Source organism: Oryctolagus cuniculus, chromosome 2 (assembly GCF_051225735.1).
Source record: "Oryctolagus cuniculus isolate XC-2025 breed Fujian yellow rabbit chromosome 2, ASM5122573v1, whole genome shotgun sequence".
Lineage (NCBI taxonomy): Eukaryota > Metazoa > Chordata > Mammalia > Lagomorpha > Leporidae > Oryctolagus > Oryctolagus cuniculus.
Genome location: NC_142868.1, coordinates 41,457,152 through 41,471,184, shown reverse-complemented (window position 1 = coordinate 41,471,184; position 14,033 = coordinate 41,457,152). Strand labels below are relative to the sequence as shown.

The following is a 14,033-nucleotide window of genomic DNA, read 5'->3' as shown; positions in this document are numbered from 1 at the left end:
GTTCGCTAGCTTCTCCAAGTTTACGCAGTCACTAAGTTGGAGACGACCTCTGCCCTATAAGGCTTCTCAGGGGCGGTAGGGATTGTTTAATCCCAGTGCTATGCATGGAAAAATGAAGACTGGGAGAAATAAAGGGACTTATCCAAAATATAGTCATTCACAGGGCTAGGATCAAATCCCAGGTCTGCCCAACCTCAAAGCTACCGTTCATCTCTAATGCGCTCCACGGCCTTAATCACCCTTTATTTTCAGATGTCCATATGCGAGTACAAGGTGATCGTGAAATACAGCTTCTATGAAAATTAAACATTCTTTTGACAGTTCTTTATGGTCTTTAGGAAGGAAAACCATGACAATGAAAGCGTAAGCATGACCTGGATTCCGTAGCCAGTTCTCTGTATATTCTGTTTAGGGGCCAGCATTGGGCCTCACTGAGGTTCACACCCGCAGGCTGACAAACGTCAGAGTACCTGGGCTGGACGCTGAGGTCCTGCCTGCGGCTCCCGGCTAGTGTGTGCCCTGGGAGGCAGCAGGTAGCTCACTGGAAGCCCTGCATTGCATCTCAGCTCCCAGCTTGGGCCCAGACCAGCCTGACCCAGGCTGTTGTGGGCATTGGAGAAGTAAGCCAATTCAGTTTATAGCTGGACTTACTTCGTAGAAAACTTGAAGGCCTATTTAATAAAACTTTTTAAAGAAATGTGATGTTTCTGATCCAGCTCCCTGCTAATGTGCCTGGGAAAGCAGGGGAGGACGACCCAAGTGCTTGGGCCCCGCACCCACGTAGGAGACCTGATATAAGCTCCAGGCTCCTGGCTTCGGCCTGGCATAGCCCCAGCTGTTGCAGCCATTTGGGGAGTGAAGCAGCAGATAGAAGATCTCTCTCATTCTCTCTCTCTCTCTAACTCTGCCTTTCAAATAAATAAAAATAGATCTTCAAAAAAATAAAAGAACTGAGATGGACCTTATTCAAGTCCCTGCCAACAGATTTCCTAGGAGAACATTGTTTTTAGGAATCCTATTCTTTTGGACACTTGTTAGTTAACCAGTGTCAGGCCTGTCGAAGGTCAAGTAGAAGACATTGGTCACTTCTCGTGCAGAGACTGAGGAAATGCACAGAGCAGGCCAGGGGAGGGAGCCTGAGAAGGGAAACCACAGTGGCCAGGGTGCCAATGACTGATTTTTTTTCCCCTCTGGTGACACTTTTTATCTTTCACAAGTGACAGCAGTCAGGACATCCATGTTACACTAGTTCTTCTCCCTCCCCATCCAGCACCCCCAGTCCTGTGCGTCCGACATCGCAGAGGCATGGCTTTCTAACTGGTGAGAATGATCTGTTTTTCAGATAATTCCATCCAGTCCATTTTCTGTTGCTGCTGTTGCTGTTCCGTGCAGAAACGGTAAGTCTACTCGCAGGGCTGCTTCTGGGAAATGAACTCGTTCACAGTTTCTGTGTTACCTGCTGAGTTTCCGTGTCTCTTCCTCACTACTGTTCTGTCTGGGAGCGCGTCTCTCATTTTGTCTTTGCTGAATGCCCCTTCATTTAAAGGCCCAGGTCAACTCTGATCCGTACTTGATGCTATTAGATTTTAGTTTCTTCTGTTGCGTTCCCACAGCGTGCACCTTGGTTCTCAACTTAATATTTATTGCACGTGTGTCTTTATACGTCTGTGTTCTATTCTGCACTGCAAAGGGTGAAGGATCCTCTCTTAGTTATCTGAGTATCTACTTAAAACTAGCAGTGTATCTTAAACATGGGTTCCCAGCAAAAGTAGGAATCGCATCCAAGGCACCATGTTCCTGGGAACAGTTATCATGAGGTAGGCGTATCCCGTATGCAGGCATGATGTCAAGATGTTTATGTCTATGAGCTCACGTAACTCTTAAAAGCACGGAGGTTTTTAAAATCCCCGCATTACAGGTGAGAAAATTGAGACTTAGAGAGGTTAAGTTGTTGACTCAAGGCCACACCATGAAATGGTGGAACTGGTATTGAAACTCACAGTATTAACCATTATCCTATGTCTGTTTATGATAAGGTAGTGCACGTACAGTGATATGCACTATCAGACACAGAGTAACTTTCCATGATCATGATTATAATTTTATGCCCTTAATATGGACCAGACACTGTATCAAGCATGTGACATGTTTTCTTGGTTTTTATGTCCTAACAACCCTAGGTCCTCTTAGCATTTCTAATTTCTGGATGGGAAATATCCGATTCTGAGTTAATAATTTTCCCAAGGAGATGGAGTTGGGAGATCTGCTAATTAAAAGAAGCAGGTGGAAAGAGACCTCGATTTTCCTACTAGTTTTGTTATAACCAGGGAAGTGGTAGATACATTTGATAGACTTGTTTATGACCATTTGCTTTTCAATGTCAGTCAAGTGCGAACACAAATCAGCTTGAGCAAAGATGAAGACCTTTCAGAAAAGTACGCTCCGCACCGCAGGCCCTGGCTCAGCGAGTGGTCAAGGAAGCATCAAGTGAGTCTCATTTCACCTGGGGCTGGGGAAGGCTGGGGGGGGGGGGCACCGGGGACCCAGGAGCGTGGTGTTTTAGGGTCTGTGCTCCATGATGTCCTGTTTGTTGCCGTGTCCAGAACCCAACATTATGGGTGGCACATAATACGTGCTCAATAAACCATGAATGAATGCCCGAGGAGAAAGTGAAAGGAAAAAAACCCACCAGTCCCACCAGTCAGTAACTTACTCTGCTGTATTTAAAGATAGAACTTGAAGCAATGAATGGGAAAAGTGGTTTCCCGGCTACTGCCACTTTGAGGTCGGGATTCATGTTTGGCCCGTGAGCGCTTGGACAGAGTTCTCAGGAAGTGAGAGTAGCAGTAACACAAGCACAGCCTCCCAGCGCCTGAACACCAAGGGCTGTGTTTCTTCTCCCGAGAGGGAAAAATCCTGCTAGCGAAACGAAGAGTAAATCATATTTTAAGACTCGAGACATGAAAAACTTCAAGGTTAGCCAGAAAACTGGTGATCTCCGGGAGCTGGTTTAGTTAGTCGTTCCCTGCATTTATCCTGGCTTCCGCCTGGGGGCGCTGCAGGGCAGAAGTGAGGCAGCAGGTGAACTGGCTACCTCCAGGATTCTTTCTCAGTACGCATGAGCAAGACAATAGTAAAACAACTCCCTCCTTGGTTTGCACAGTCCAGCAGGGACCGGACCCAGCCATCCAAGCGCAAGCCGCTTCCTCCGCTGCCACCCTCTGAGCTTGCTGAGGAGCGGATCCGAGTCAAGGCACTTTACGATTTTCTGCCCAGAGAGCCTTGTAACCTGGCATTGAAGAGAGCACACGAATACCTGATCCTGGAGAAGTACGACCGTCACTGGTGGAAAGCGAGGGACTCTTTAGGGTAAGACAATGTGACCGCGTCCTTAACACGTTCCTGCTGCAGCGTCTGAAGACGTCCAGACACAGAGAAGACTGTCGGGCGGCTCATCTGCTGCGGGTTCCCCACACTACCCCCTTTGCCAAAGAGAACAAGAGTGCCCAGGGGGTTCGGGCGTCCCTAAAACAGATCCACCTGGCGTCACCTCCTGTCCCTACTGTGTGTCCCTGGGAAAGTCGCTCGCTTGCTCTCTGTTTTCACTTGTTTGTAAAATGGGAATCATTTCTGCCATAGATGTTCTTATTTTGATTTGTACTGGATAATTTGTCTTTTTTTTTTTTTTTCCTTTTTGTATTTATTGAAAGGGGGAGTGGGGAGAGAAGGAAGGAGGGAGGGAGGGAGCGCTTCGATCCACTAGTTCACTTCCCAAATGGCTGCAACAGTCAGGACTGTGCCAGGCTGAAGCCAGGAGTCTGGAGCTTCTTCTGGGTTGTCCACGTGGGTGGCAGAGGCCCAAGCACTGGGACAATCTTCTGCTTTCCCACGCTGTTAGTGTGGAGCTGGATCAGAAGCAGAGCAGCAGCAGCTCTGACTGGTGATCTGACGTTGGGTGCCAGCATTGCAGGCAGCGGCTTTAACCTGCTGTGCCGGAAAAGCATCCCCAATTTGCCTTTTTTTCTTGTTAGGCTGGAAGTGTCTGATTTACTTTTACACATATATATTTTTACAAGAACTAACTTTGGAAGCAAACAGTGCAGTGGCTGCAAAAATAAATTGGAAAGGAAAAAGGCCCTGGGATGCGAATAGATTTCATGGGGTCAGTTCCAGCAGATTCCAGATGTCAGGAGTCCTGGGTTGAGGGCTGTCTGGGACCTTGGAGAGAATGCTGGCATTGCACTTTGATATTTGCCAACATTTGGAGGTTGTAAGTACAGAGTATTAGGTGCATCTAAAAATACCAAATCTGTTCTGAATTAAATTCTCTCCTTGTTTGGCTTTCTTAAGACTTAGATTGGGCTCGACACATGATGGAGACTTTTCCGTGGAAAAGGAGGCATTAACAGGGCCTGGTGCTGTGGCGTGCAGGGTCAAGTCGCTGTGTGCAATGCTGGCATCCCCTGTGGGTGCTGATTGTGTCTTGGCTGCTCCACTTCTGAGCCAGCTCCCTGCAGATGTGCCTGGGAAAGCAGCGGAGGATGGCCCAAGTGCTTGGGCCCTTGCCAGCCACATGGGAGTCCGAAAGAAGCTCCTGGTTTCCGGATTCATCTTGGCCCAGCCCCAGCCATTGCAGCCATGTGGGGAGTTAGCCAGCAGATGGAAGGTCTCTCTCTATCCCATCCAAACAGTAACCAGGCCCTACCCTGCTCAGCTTCTGAGATCTGGCAAGATCGGGCGTATTCAGGGTGGTGTGGCTGTAGACTTCCTCTCTGTAACTCTGCTTTTTAAATAAATAAATCTAAAAAACTAAAAGGCATAGTAGTTTCAGGACTGTAACTGGCATGCTGGCTATTGGCATGCTTTGGATTCTAAAAGAAATGCAGTATTTAGTTTTGATCTCAGTTAACAATAAGTGAATGGTTTTTGAAAACAATTGGCAAGTCATGCCCAATCATGCCCAAATTCTGCTTTTACCTACAGCCTTTTCTCCAGATGTGAACACCATTATCCACTTAGTGGGTCCACTTCCAGATAATTTGCAAAAATGTATTGACATGCCCATATTGAAATATATGGTATTATGGATTTAATTTACCTAAGTTGTAATCACATTTTGTACATTGTTCTGCCACTTCCTTTCTTCCCTCAATAACAAGTCTTGGAGATCTTCCTGTATTTCCAGATGTGGGGAGGTGGCAGTGACTGAGAGCACCCTGGCCTGGTCCTAGGTGTGTAAGCTGGTGTATCGTCCTTCAGGGCAATTTGCTGTGTCTACCGACAGTGCACGTGTTCAACGACGTGGCAGTTTCCTTGCTTGGTATCTGCCGTCGAGAACCATTCTGACATGTGCGCAAGAAGGCATAGGCAACGACTTCTGAATAGCATTGCTTGCGATAGGGAGTGGCTTAACTAGATGATCTAGTTGACAATATGGACTACTCTGCAGCAATGAGAAAGAATGAAGCTGTTTTTCTAAGCTAGCCACCGTGACACCAAATGATCATTTAAGAGCTACTTTGCCTCTTGGAAATCTTTCAGGAGTCCTAGAACCTCTTAAAGTACATGATTAAGTCAGTAGATAAGTATTTGTTGCACAGAGGTTTTATTTTCTTCTAACAATTAAATCAGTAAAATGGATTTGATTTCCTTTTATATCCTTTAGGATGAAAAAGATTGTCACGATAATGCCCTAAACGTTCCAAGTATTTTGATTTTTGCTTTGTTCTTTTTGTTGTAGGAACGAAGGCTTTATCCCTAGCAACTACGTGACTGAAAACAAACCAACCAACTTAGAAATCTATGAGTAAGTCTCCTCCAAAGCACTCGCTATGGTTAACCTGTGAACGCCAGCACATTTTGGCTGCACACACGTATCGATGCTGTTTTTGGTTTTGAGAGGAACAGAAAGTAACACACTTGGCACCTTCAGGGATCAAGATCTTTGATCCTTTTGGTTGACTCAGAAACTTCTTCAACCTATTCCTGTTTTGTTCTGTACAGCCACTGTTTTTTTTTCAACAGTGACAGAGTGAAGCCAACCACTCATCTGGCACTGGTGTCTTCCTCTATGTCCTACATGGAAAGCTTAATTTAAAATAATGATGTTAAAGTTTTAATGAGTAACAAATTGGATGTACAATATAGGCAAACTACTATATTTTGACTAATATTTTTACTTATTTTAGAAATAGCTGTAGATAAGAAGCGAGGCCAGTGCTGTAGCTTGGAAGAACTTGAGACAGGTTCACTAGGGCTCTGCTTGAAACCTCTTTTTGTTACAGTTGTGGACTTGAAAGGAGCAGCTCATCACTTTTCATCCCCTTAGTATATAGATAAGTAACTAAGGATGATGGATTGATTTATGGGCAGAGAGTGGCAAAGCTGAGACGAATCCTATTTTTGTAATGAAGTCAGGTGTTTCAGTTTGAGTATGTGACCCCATCCCCGGACACATGTTTTGTGATTAGCATATTCTTCCAGCAGGTGGCAGTAGACGATGCAAGTTGAGGCATTGAGTGCTTTTCTGAGAACCAGGCAGCAGAGATCGAATGAGAACCTCCTTGGTTGACCTTGTTACTAATTTAAGCCCACCCAGAGGCCAGACTCAGTGCACCCCTTCTTAAAACAAGTCCAGGTTCCAGAGCTTTGGTGAATCAAGTGGTCTTTCGGGAGCAGAGAAGACGACGCCCACAGGTCACGTGATACATCATCTTCACATTTCCAGATTTCTCCATTTGCTGTTTGTGTTCTTTCTTCCAACTCACTACCCTTGGCTCCATCTGGGGGTCTTGTCTTCTCCCTGCCTCACTTAACGTGCCATGCCCACTCTATTGATTTCAGCCCTATAGCGTTCAGGGGCTGGACCCACTCTCAACAGTTCTGCAACCACCTGCTATTGTTACTCAATTATGCTCCCTGCCCCCACCCGGGAGGGGGAGCCGCACTGTCACCCCAGGTGAAGCAGCTCAACTGGAAAAAGATCTCTTGGAAGACCAGGTCAGAGATTTTATATGGAAATCTCCTGCCAAGAAAGGTTAGAAAAGTAAGACTTTTTTCATATCAGTAGCACAGTTTGAATTTTGTAGGGTATTAAAGGGGACACACATGAGAGTGGCTAACACAGTGCCTGGTGGTTGGTGAATGGACACTCACCACCAAGCAGTGTTACCAGCTTAGTAAGTAATCTGCTCATTGCTTTCTCTGTTCAGGAGGCTTGTGGACATGGGGTCATTTTTTTTTTTTTTTTCTGACAGGCAGAGTTAGACAGTGAGAGAGAGAGAGAGAGAAAGGTCTTCCTTACGTTGGTTCACCCCCCAAATGGCCACCACTGCCAGCGCTGCGCTGATCTGAAGTCATGAGCCAGGTGCCTCTCCTGGTCTCCCATGAGGGTGCAGGGCCCAAGGATTTGGGCCATCCTCCACTGCCTTCCTGGGCCACAGCAGAGAGCTGGACTGGAAGAGGGGCAACCGGGACAGAATCCAGCACCCCAATTGGGACTAGAACCTGGGGTGCCGGCGCCACAGGCAGAAGATTAGCCTAGTGAGCCGTGGCGCTGGCCCTGACACAGGGTCATTTGAATTATAATACTCCGAGGTTGGAGTTGCTGTTTTATTTCCTTGGACCTTGATTTATGTGTCTTTTTAAAAATCATTCTTTTTGATAAATCCATTTATGGGAACATTAATTTTTTCTTTAAAAAAATTTAGTAAAATGGAGATATAGTGATTATTATCAATCACTAGAATTTATCGGTATGTGCTAAACATTATTGTAGTGACTACAGAAAATAACTGCCTGAGGTTGAAATGTGAGCTTAGAAGTGGGAGTAGCTTTGTCTGCCTCACCTCTTGCTAGTGTGTTGGTTCTGGACAAAGTTACCTAATATTTCCAAACCTCTGAATTATCTGAACAGTGGAGACAATAAATACCTATCTTATACAGCATATATTCAATATACTCTAGCAATTATTATTACTTCTACGAAATATTAAACTAACAAAAGAGACATTTACAGTCTGACCCAGCCTGCCTTGAATTATAGGGGTACAGCATTCTTTAGTTACTTCAGCCCTTTGAATCACTTTATTTGGTCAACTTCTATTTGTCTTACAGAATTCTGTATTATGGTGTTATCAAGCAGCAGTCTGGAACATCATGGGAGAAAACAGGGTGACGGGGATGTGGCTTAGATGGAGCAGATGTTGGGCTGGGGAAGGGTTTCCAAGGGAGTGACTTGAAGTCTCAGGGCTGGGAGAGACACTCAGAGGGCACTGGGGGAGGTGTGCTCTCTCAGTGTGGGCTGCTGGGTCTGGGGGGTGGGGGGCTTTGACCATGGGAAGGTTTGTGGCTACCATGCTTTTAATGGAAATAGACATCCCCAACAGAACAAGTAGAAACCTAGTTTTCAGTAAGTCCTCACATTCAACTTGTAAATCTTGATATTGTAAGTCTAAATAAATGCAAACAAGCACCTTAATTCAAACTTAACCTACTAAATGTCCTTAAACAAATATCCCTATTTATAAGCTCAGTTAATTAAATTTCCTGAAACATTTCATCTGCATTCATTAACGGAATACATTCAATTAACTTTTTAAGTACTTCACATTCCTGATAGGGCAAATCTACAATTCTAATAAGCCCTCTGTAAGTCTTTTCATGATCCTGGAAATTTAATAAATTAAACTCATAAATGTGAGAAATCAAGTTCTCTTACAATATAAATTTCATTTAGAAAATTAGTTAAGTTCTCTTTGGCTTCATCCAACAAGTTTCAAAAAAGCATGTTAAATCAGAGTAAAAAAAATCTCTTAAACCTATAGATACTTTAAATAAACATATTGATTGTCCTGAACTTTGCAGAAGGATGGGTTAATGATCTCATCGTCTCTGCACTGGATCTTTGATCTTCTCAGGGTTAAAAAGTCACTAAAGGAAATAGATTCACTTTCTCAGATCTAATCAAGGTTCTAGGTAAAAAATCCAAAACAGTGTTGTTATTTATTGATCAGAAAGATTAGGCATCAGACCCAAGAAGTGCATACACACACACACACACACACAAATATGTAACATATTTCTACTGAACTATAGCTGGATATGCTGAATTTAAAAAGTAAAAAAGTAGGTCCCATCCCCCTCCTGTGTCCACAGGATTTGCCATTAGCTTTAGTTAGTGTTGTGTAGGTTTCAGAAGTACAGACCTAGCTATTAAAAACAAACAGGACCTGTGGCCAGCGCTGTGGAATAGCAAGTAAAGCCACTACCTGCAGTGCTGGCATCCCATATGGGTCCTATTTCAAATCGACTGCTCCACTTTTGATCCAGCTCTTTGCTATGGCCTGGGAAAGCAGTAGAAGATGGCCCCAGTCCTTGGCCCCTGAACCTGCATGGGCCACCCGAGGAAGCTCCTGGCTCCTGCCCTCAGATTGGTGCAGTTCCAGCCATTTGTGGCCATCTGGGGAGTGAACCAGCGGATGAAAGACCTCTCTCCCTCGCTCCTTCCCTCCCTCTCTCTCCCTCTCTTCCTTTCTCTCTCTCTCTCTCTGTGCCTCTGCCTCTCTGTAACTCTGCCTTTCAAGTAAATAAATCTTTAAAACAAGCAAAGAGGGCCCAGTGCTGTGGCTGAGAGGGTAAAGCTCCAGGCTACAGTGCCGGCATCCCACATGGGCACTGGTTCAAGTCCCAGCTGCTCCACTTCAATTCAGATCTCTTCTAATGGCCTGGGATAGCAGTGGAAAATGGCCCAAGTTCTTGGACCCCTGTGTGGAAGACCCAGAAGCTCCTGGCTTCTGTCTGGACCAGCCCTGGTTGTTGTGGCCATTTGAGGAGTGAGCCAGCAGATGGAAGATCTCTGTCTATCCCTCTGTAACTCTACTTAAATAAATAAATCCTTAAGAACAAACAAACACCTAGAAACTCTTCCAGGGGCCGTTGTTGTGGCAAATCAGGTTAAGCTGCCACCTGCCATGCCGGCATCCCATTTGGGTGCCAGTTCAAGTCCTGGCTGCTCCAATTCCAATCCAGCTCCTTGCTAATGTGCCGGGGAAAAGTGGCAGAAGATGGCCCAAGGGCTTGGGCATGTGCAGCACAGGAGACTTGGGTGAGGCCCCTGGCTCCTGGCTTTGGCCTGATCCAGCCCTGGCTGTTGTAGCCATTTGGGGAGTGAACCCGTGGATGGAAGATCTCTCTAACTCTGCCTTTCACATGAATAAAATGTTAAAAAAAAAAAAAAAGCTCTTCCAGCTTTTATCATGTGATTTGCATAGCTGAGATTCTAAAATATGCTCCCAACTGTCCCTAAATTGCATTCCTTCAGTCTCTTGCCTGCCTAGTAGAATTCTGCATTATTTTAAAAAGAGATGAATTTGTGAAATACTTATATCTGATTCTTTGGTTACTGCTCTGAAGTTGTTATAATAATGTATGCATATGGATAGACTGTTAATGTATATTTAAGCAGAATTAACGTATTTACTTATTTATCATTATCATAAATGACTTCACAGCAACAGAGTTAACAAAAAACACAACTTACGTTAGCTTTTTCCTGTTTTGAGTATCCTTATGAAGTCTTGGATTCTCACAGATTCAAGTCATTTAGTGAACTATTATTATTTGTTTACTCTTAATATCCAAATATTACAAGTTGACCAGCTGTAAAACCAACCCCTGTCAGCCTGTTCTGTGCTTCCAACACTACCTCGTTTGTTTTAAAATGATTTCCTCTTGCTTTGAGACATGTCAGAATCATCTTGAGGTGCTTTTCTCCACTATTAATATTCATTACAAAGTGCTGATTGGTGTTCACAGTGTAACATTATTTGGGGGGCGGTCTTCAAAAGGTTTGTGGAAAATGAACATTATGAAAAAACTAGGCATGAATTTCAAAACTTTTTTTGTGTTGACATATCTTAATGTTCACTTCTTGTAAACATGCCCGAACGGGATCTAGTTTGAGGCACTAAAAAGATCAGACAAAAGTTTGAAGAGAGCTCCTAGCAGAGCAAGATGTGTTCTGCTAAAATTAAAGAACAAACATGAAGTTGATGGTGGAAGCTTGGGTGGAGAAATGGTGAAATCATTGATGTTTTACAGAAAGTTTGTGAGGACACTGGTCCAAGGAAATCAGCATTTTATAAATTGGTAACTTGTTTTAAGATAGGACAAGATAGGATAGTGGGTAAGGTTGCTGGCTATGACTCCAGCATCCCTTATGGGCACAGGTTCATGTCCCTGCTGCTCCAATTCTGATCCAGCTTCCCTGTTAATGGCTTGGGAAAGCAGTGGGAGATGGCCCAAGTGCTTGGGGCCCTGCCACCCACATGGGAGACCTGGATGGAGTTCCAGGCTCCTGGCTTCAGTCTGGCTAAGCCCCAGCCATTGCAGCCATTTGGGGCATGAACCAAATTCTTTCTCTCTCTCTCTCTCTCTCTCTCTTAAACAAATAAATCTTTGCAAAGAGAAAAAGGAAAGAACAAGATGAGGTTGCAGATAAAGCCCACAGTGATAGACCATCTATATCAGTTTGTGAGAAAAAATTAATCTTATTTGTGCCTTAATCGAAGAGAAGTGATAATGATCAGTAGACTCCATAACCAACACCAAACACATCTGAACTGGTTCAGCTCGTAGTTCATATTGCAAAACTGAAGGGAGCACACTCTCTGCTGGCTGGCTGCCTAAACTGTCCCGCTCAGATCAGCTGCAGACAAGAGCAAGCTTCCAATGGAAAATTTAAACAAATAGGAGCGATTCTAAAGCATTTCTTTGAAGCATTAGAATAGGAAGTGAAATGTGGCTTAGCCCTCTGACCCTGAAGACTTAGAACAATCAAAATAATGGCCACTGCGAATGGAAGGGACCCAGCCACAGAAAGCAGACTGAGCTAGAGCAAGGCATCTCGCCGCTAACTTCCTGGGGGGACGGTGAAAAAACCCAGTTATTTTTTAATGAGAGTGTTTTGTGAAAGTCAGCCAAGGTTTCAGTGAGCAAGTACCAGGAAATCACCACCAGGGAGTGTTCCTGCCCCCCAGCATTTGCTCCCGCTCGTCCCTCTTGTCCAACGAGGGCGATTTCCCGAGGGTTCCTAGGAGAAGATATGAGGCATCTACACTCGAGTCCTGATTCAGCTCCTTCTGACTTTTTGTTTCCCAATTTAAAAAACCCAACCTTTGAAAGTCACCCATTTTTCTTCTGTTAACGTGAACGAGGCTGCGCTGGCATCTTTAAGTTCCCAGGACCCTCAATTATTTTCGGACTTGACCAGACGCATGGTAGCGTCACCTACAAAAGTGTCTTGCAGTTGATGGAGGTTACGTTGAGAAATAAAATTCTGATTTTTCTGTGTTCTTGTAACTCCATTTTCCATGAGTGTTTTGAGGTCCTCTCGTTGTTGTTCCCAAAAGAGCAGTGAGTGATGAGTGATCCGATTACCTTGTCTAGAATCGTCTGTAATCATTCTGTAGCCTCTGTGGTTCTTCTAAAGTTCTTTTTCAGCTTGACTGCTATAATTGAGTGGCGTCTTTTGACTCCTAGGAGTTAGGGGAAGCCCACACGATGAGGTGGGTTCCTTCCTTAAGTGAAGCGTAGGTGTTCCAATTGGCGGACATGTATGCACCCACAGCGACAGACGGTGTGGTTAGGCATGCGTGCTTCCTTCCTTCCGCTGGCCACAAAAACATATTTCTGGTAATATTAGAATACATTTAAAATCTGTTTTTAAAATCTCATTTTGAGTAAATGCTTTTCAATTGTTCTTTCTTTTTTTCCTACCATTTCCTTGTCCCTTTCCTGTACAACAGGTGCCTATGGACTACGTGTTGCTATATCAAACCACTTGTTTAACTTAGACTATTTTTTAACTACCTTTACTGTGTGTGTGGTTCTGATAGCCTAGTGTACTGACATGTTTCATGCAGAGAGTTGGTGAGTTTGAGGAAGGGAGGCAGCCCATTGTGGCTGAAGTGCAGTGAATGAGGGGAGGGTGAGGAGGGAGAGAGGGGCAGGGCAGGGTGTTGGGGCAGGATCATATACTGGGTGGTCCATGTACTCTGCTAGCTACAAATTCTACTCAAACGCTGCCAGGAGGTAAATGTGCTTAGGAATGTGAGAGAAGGCAGAACCCATTTTAGTTCTGTAAAGGTTGGCATAGCACATGTCAAAGCCTGTTATAGGAAGTTCCTGAGAGGAAAGAAATGGCTGTTTTGTGGTTTGCTTTCCAAAGGAAACTGATGAACGTGGTGACTTCCTAACTATATACCTTTTAGGGAATTTCATAGCACATTAAATAATTCAAAACTGCATGCCAAATGTGTAACAGAAAGTTGAATTAAGATATGAAGGAATCCACTAGATATTGGCTTGAAATGAATAACTTTGCATTAAGCTTTATTGACCAATGATAGTACCTTACTGCTTATTTGAATCTAAAAAGAAAAAGTCACTGAATTTCAAAGATCAGTTCGGAAGTAAGTTCTGAAAAGTGAGGGAAATGGAGCAGGTCTTTGTTCTGAAAGCATTACATATGAAATTTTAAAAAAAATCTCTATTGCTTTTGCAGGTGGTACCATAGAAACATTACCAGAAACCAAGCAGAGCGCCTGCTGAGACAAGAGGTAACACTGTGTTCATGGACAGTCAGTGAATATTTTCAAAGTTTCTTAGAGAGAGGGGCACATTTCAAAGCCTTTAACCCACTGAACAGGTAGATTGCTTCCTGTTCTTTCTGGTCCTAAAATACTATTAAAACTCCATCCCTGCTGAACATATTCTGATAAGTTGTAAGTCTGATACATCTGTAACAAATCATGTTTTCTGTTATCTTTCTTCATAATTTCAGAAATGATGCTTCTCCTGAAATGATTTCAGTGCCAACAAGCTGAGAGTGCTTCCCCCACAGCAGAGTGCGTCCTGCTGGGACAGCCCATGTTTGGGTTGTCTGCATAACCTTTGCTTCAAAGGCCCCAGACATACACTCGTTAAAAACACAAGTACAGAAAAATGCACGGAGCTGCAGTTTCTTTGTTCTT

At 44.2% G+C, this 14,033-nt stretch overlaps 1 protein-coding gene across 7 annotated transcripts in view; it reads left to right on the top strand.

The window, feature by feature from the left end:
• The window catches only part of TXK (TXK tyrosine kinase), a 79,654-nt gene that overhangs the window by 25,010 nt on the left and 40,611 nt on the right, over positions 1-14,033 (top strand). For 4 of the 7 annotated variants that reach the window (XM_089325388.1, XM_089325390.1, XM_089325389.1 and 1 more), the window contains 5 exons: positions 1,343-1,397; positions 2,385-2,487; positions 3,164-3,369; positions 5,741-5,806; positions 13,565-13,619. In XM_089325388.1, coding sequence (XP_089181514.1) covers positions 1,343-1,397; positions 2,385-2,487; positions 3,164-3,369; positions 5,741-5,806; positions 13,565-13,619 — 485 coding nt within the window. Of the gene's footprint in view, positions 1-1,326; positions 1,398-2,384; positions 2,488-3,163; positions 3,370-5,740; positions 5,807-13,564; positions 13,620-14,033 lie in introns of those variants that run through there. The other 3 variants (XM_089325392.1, XM_089325391.1, XM_002709422.5) reach the window with 2 other exon arrangements.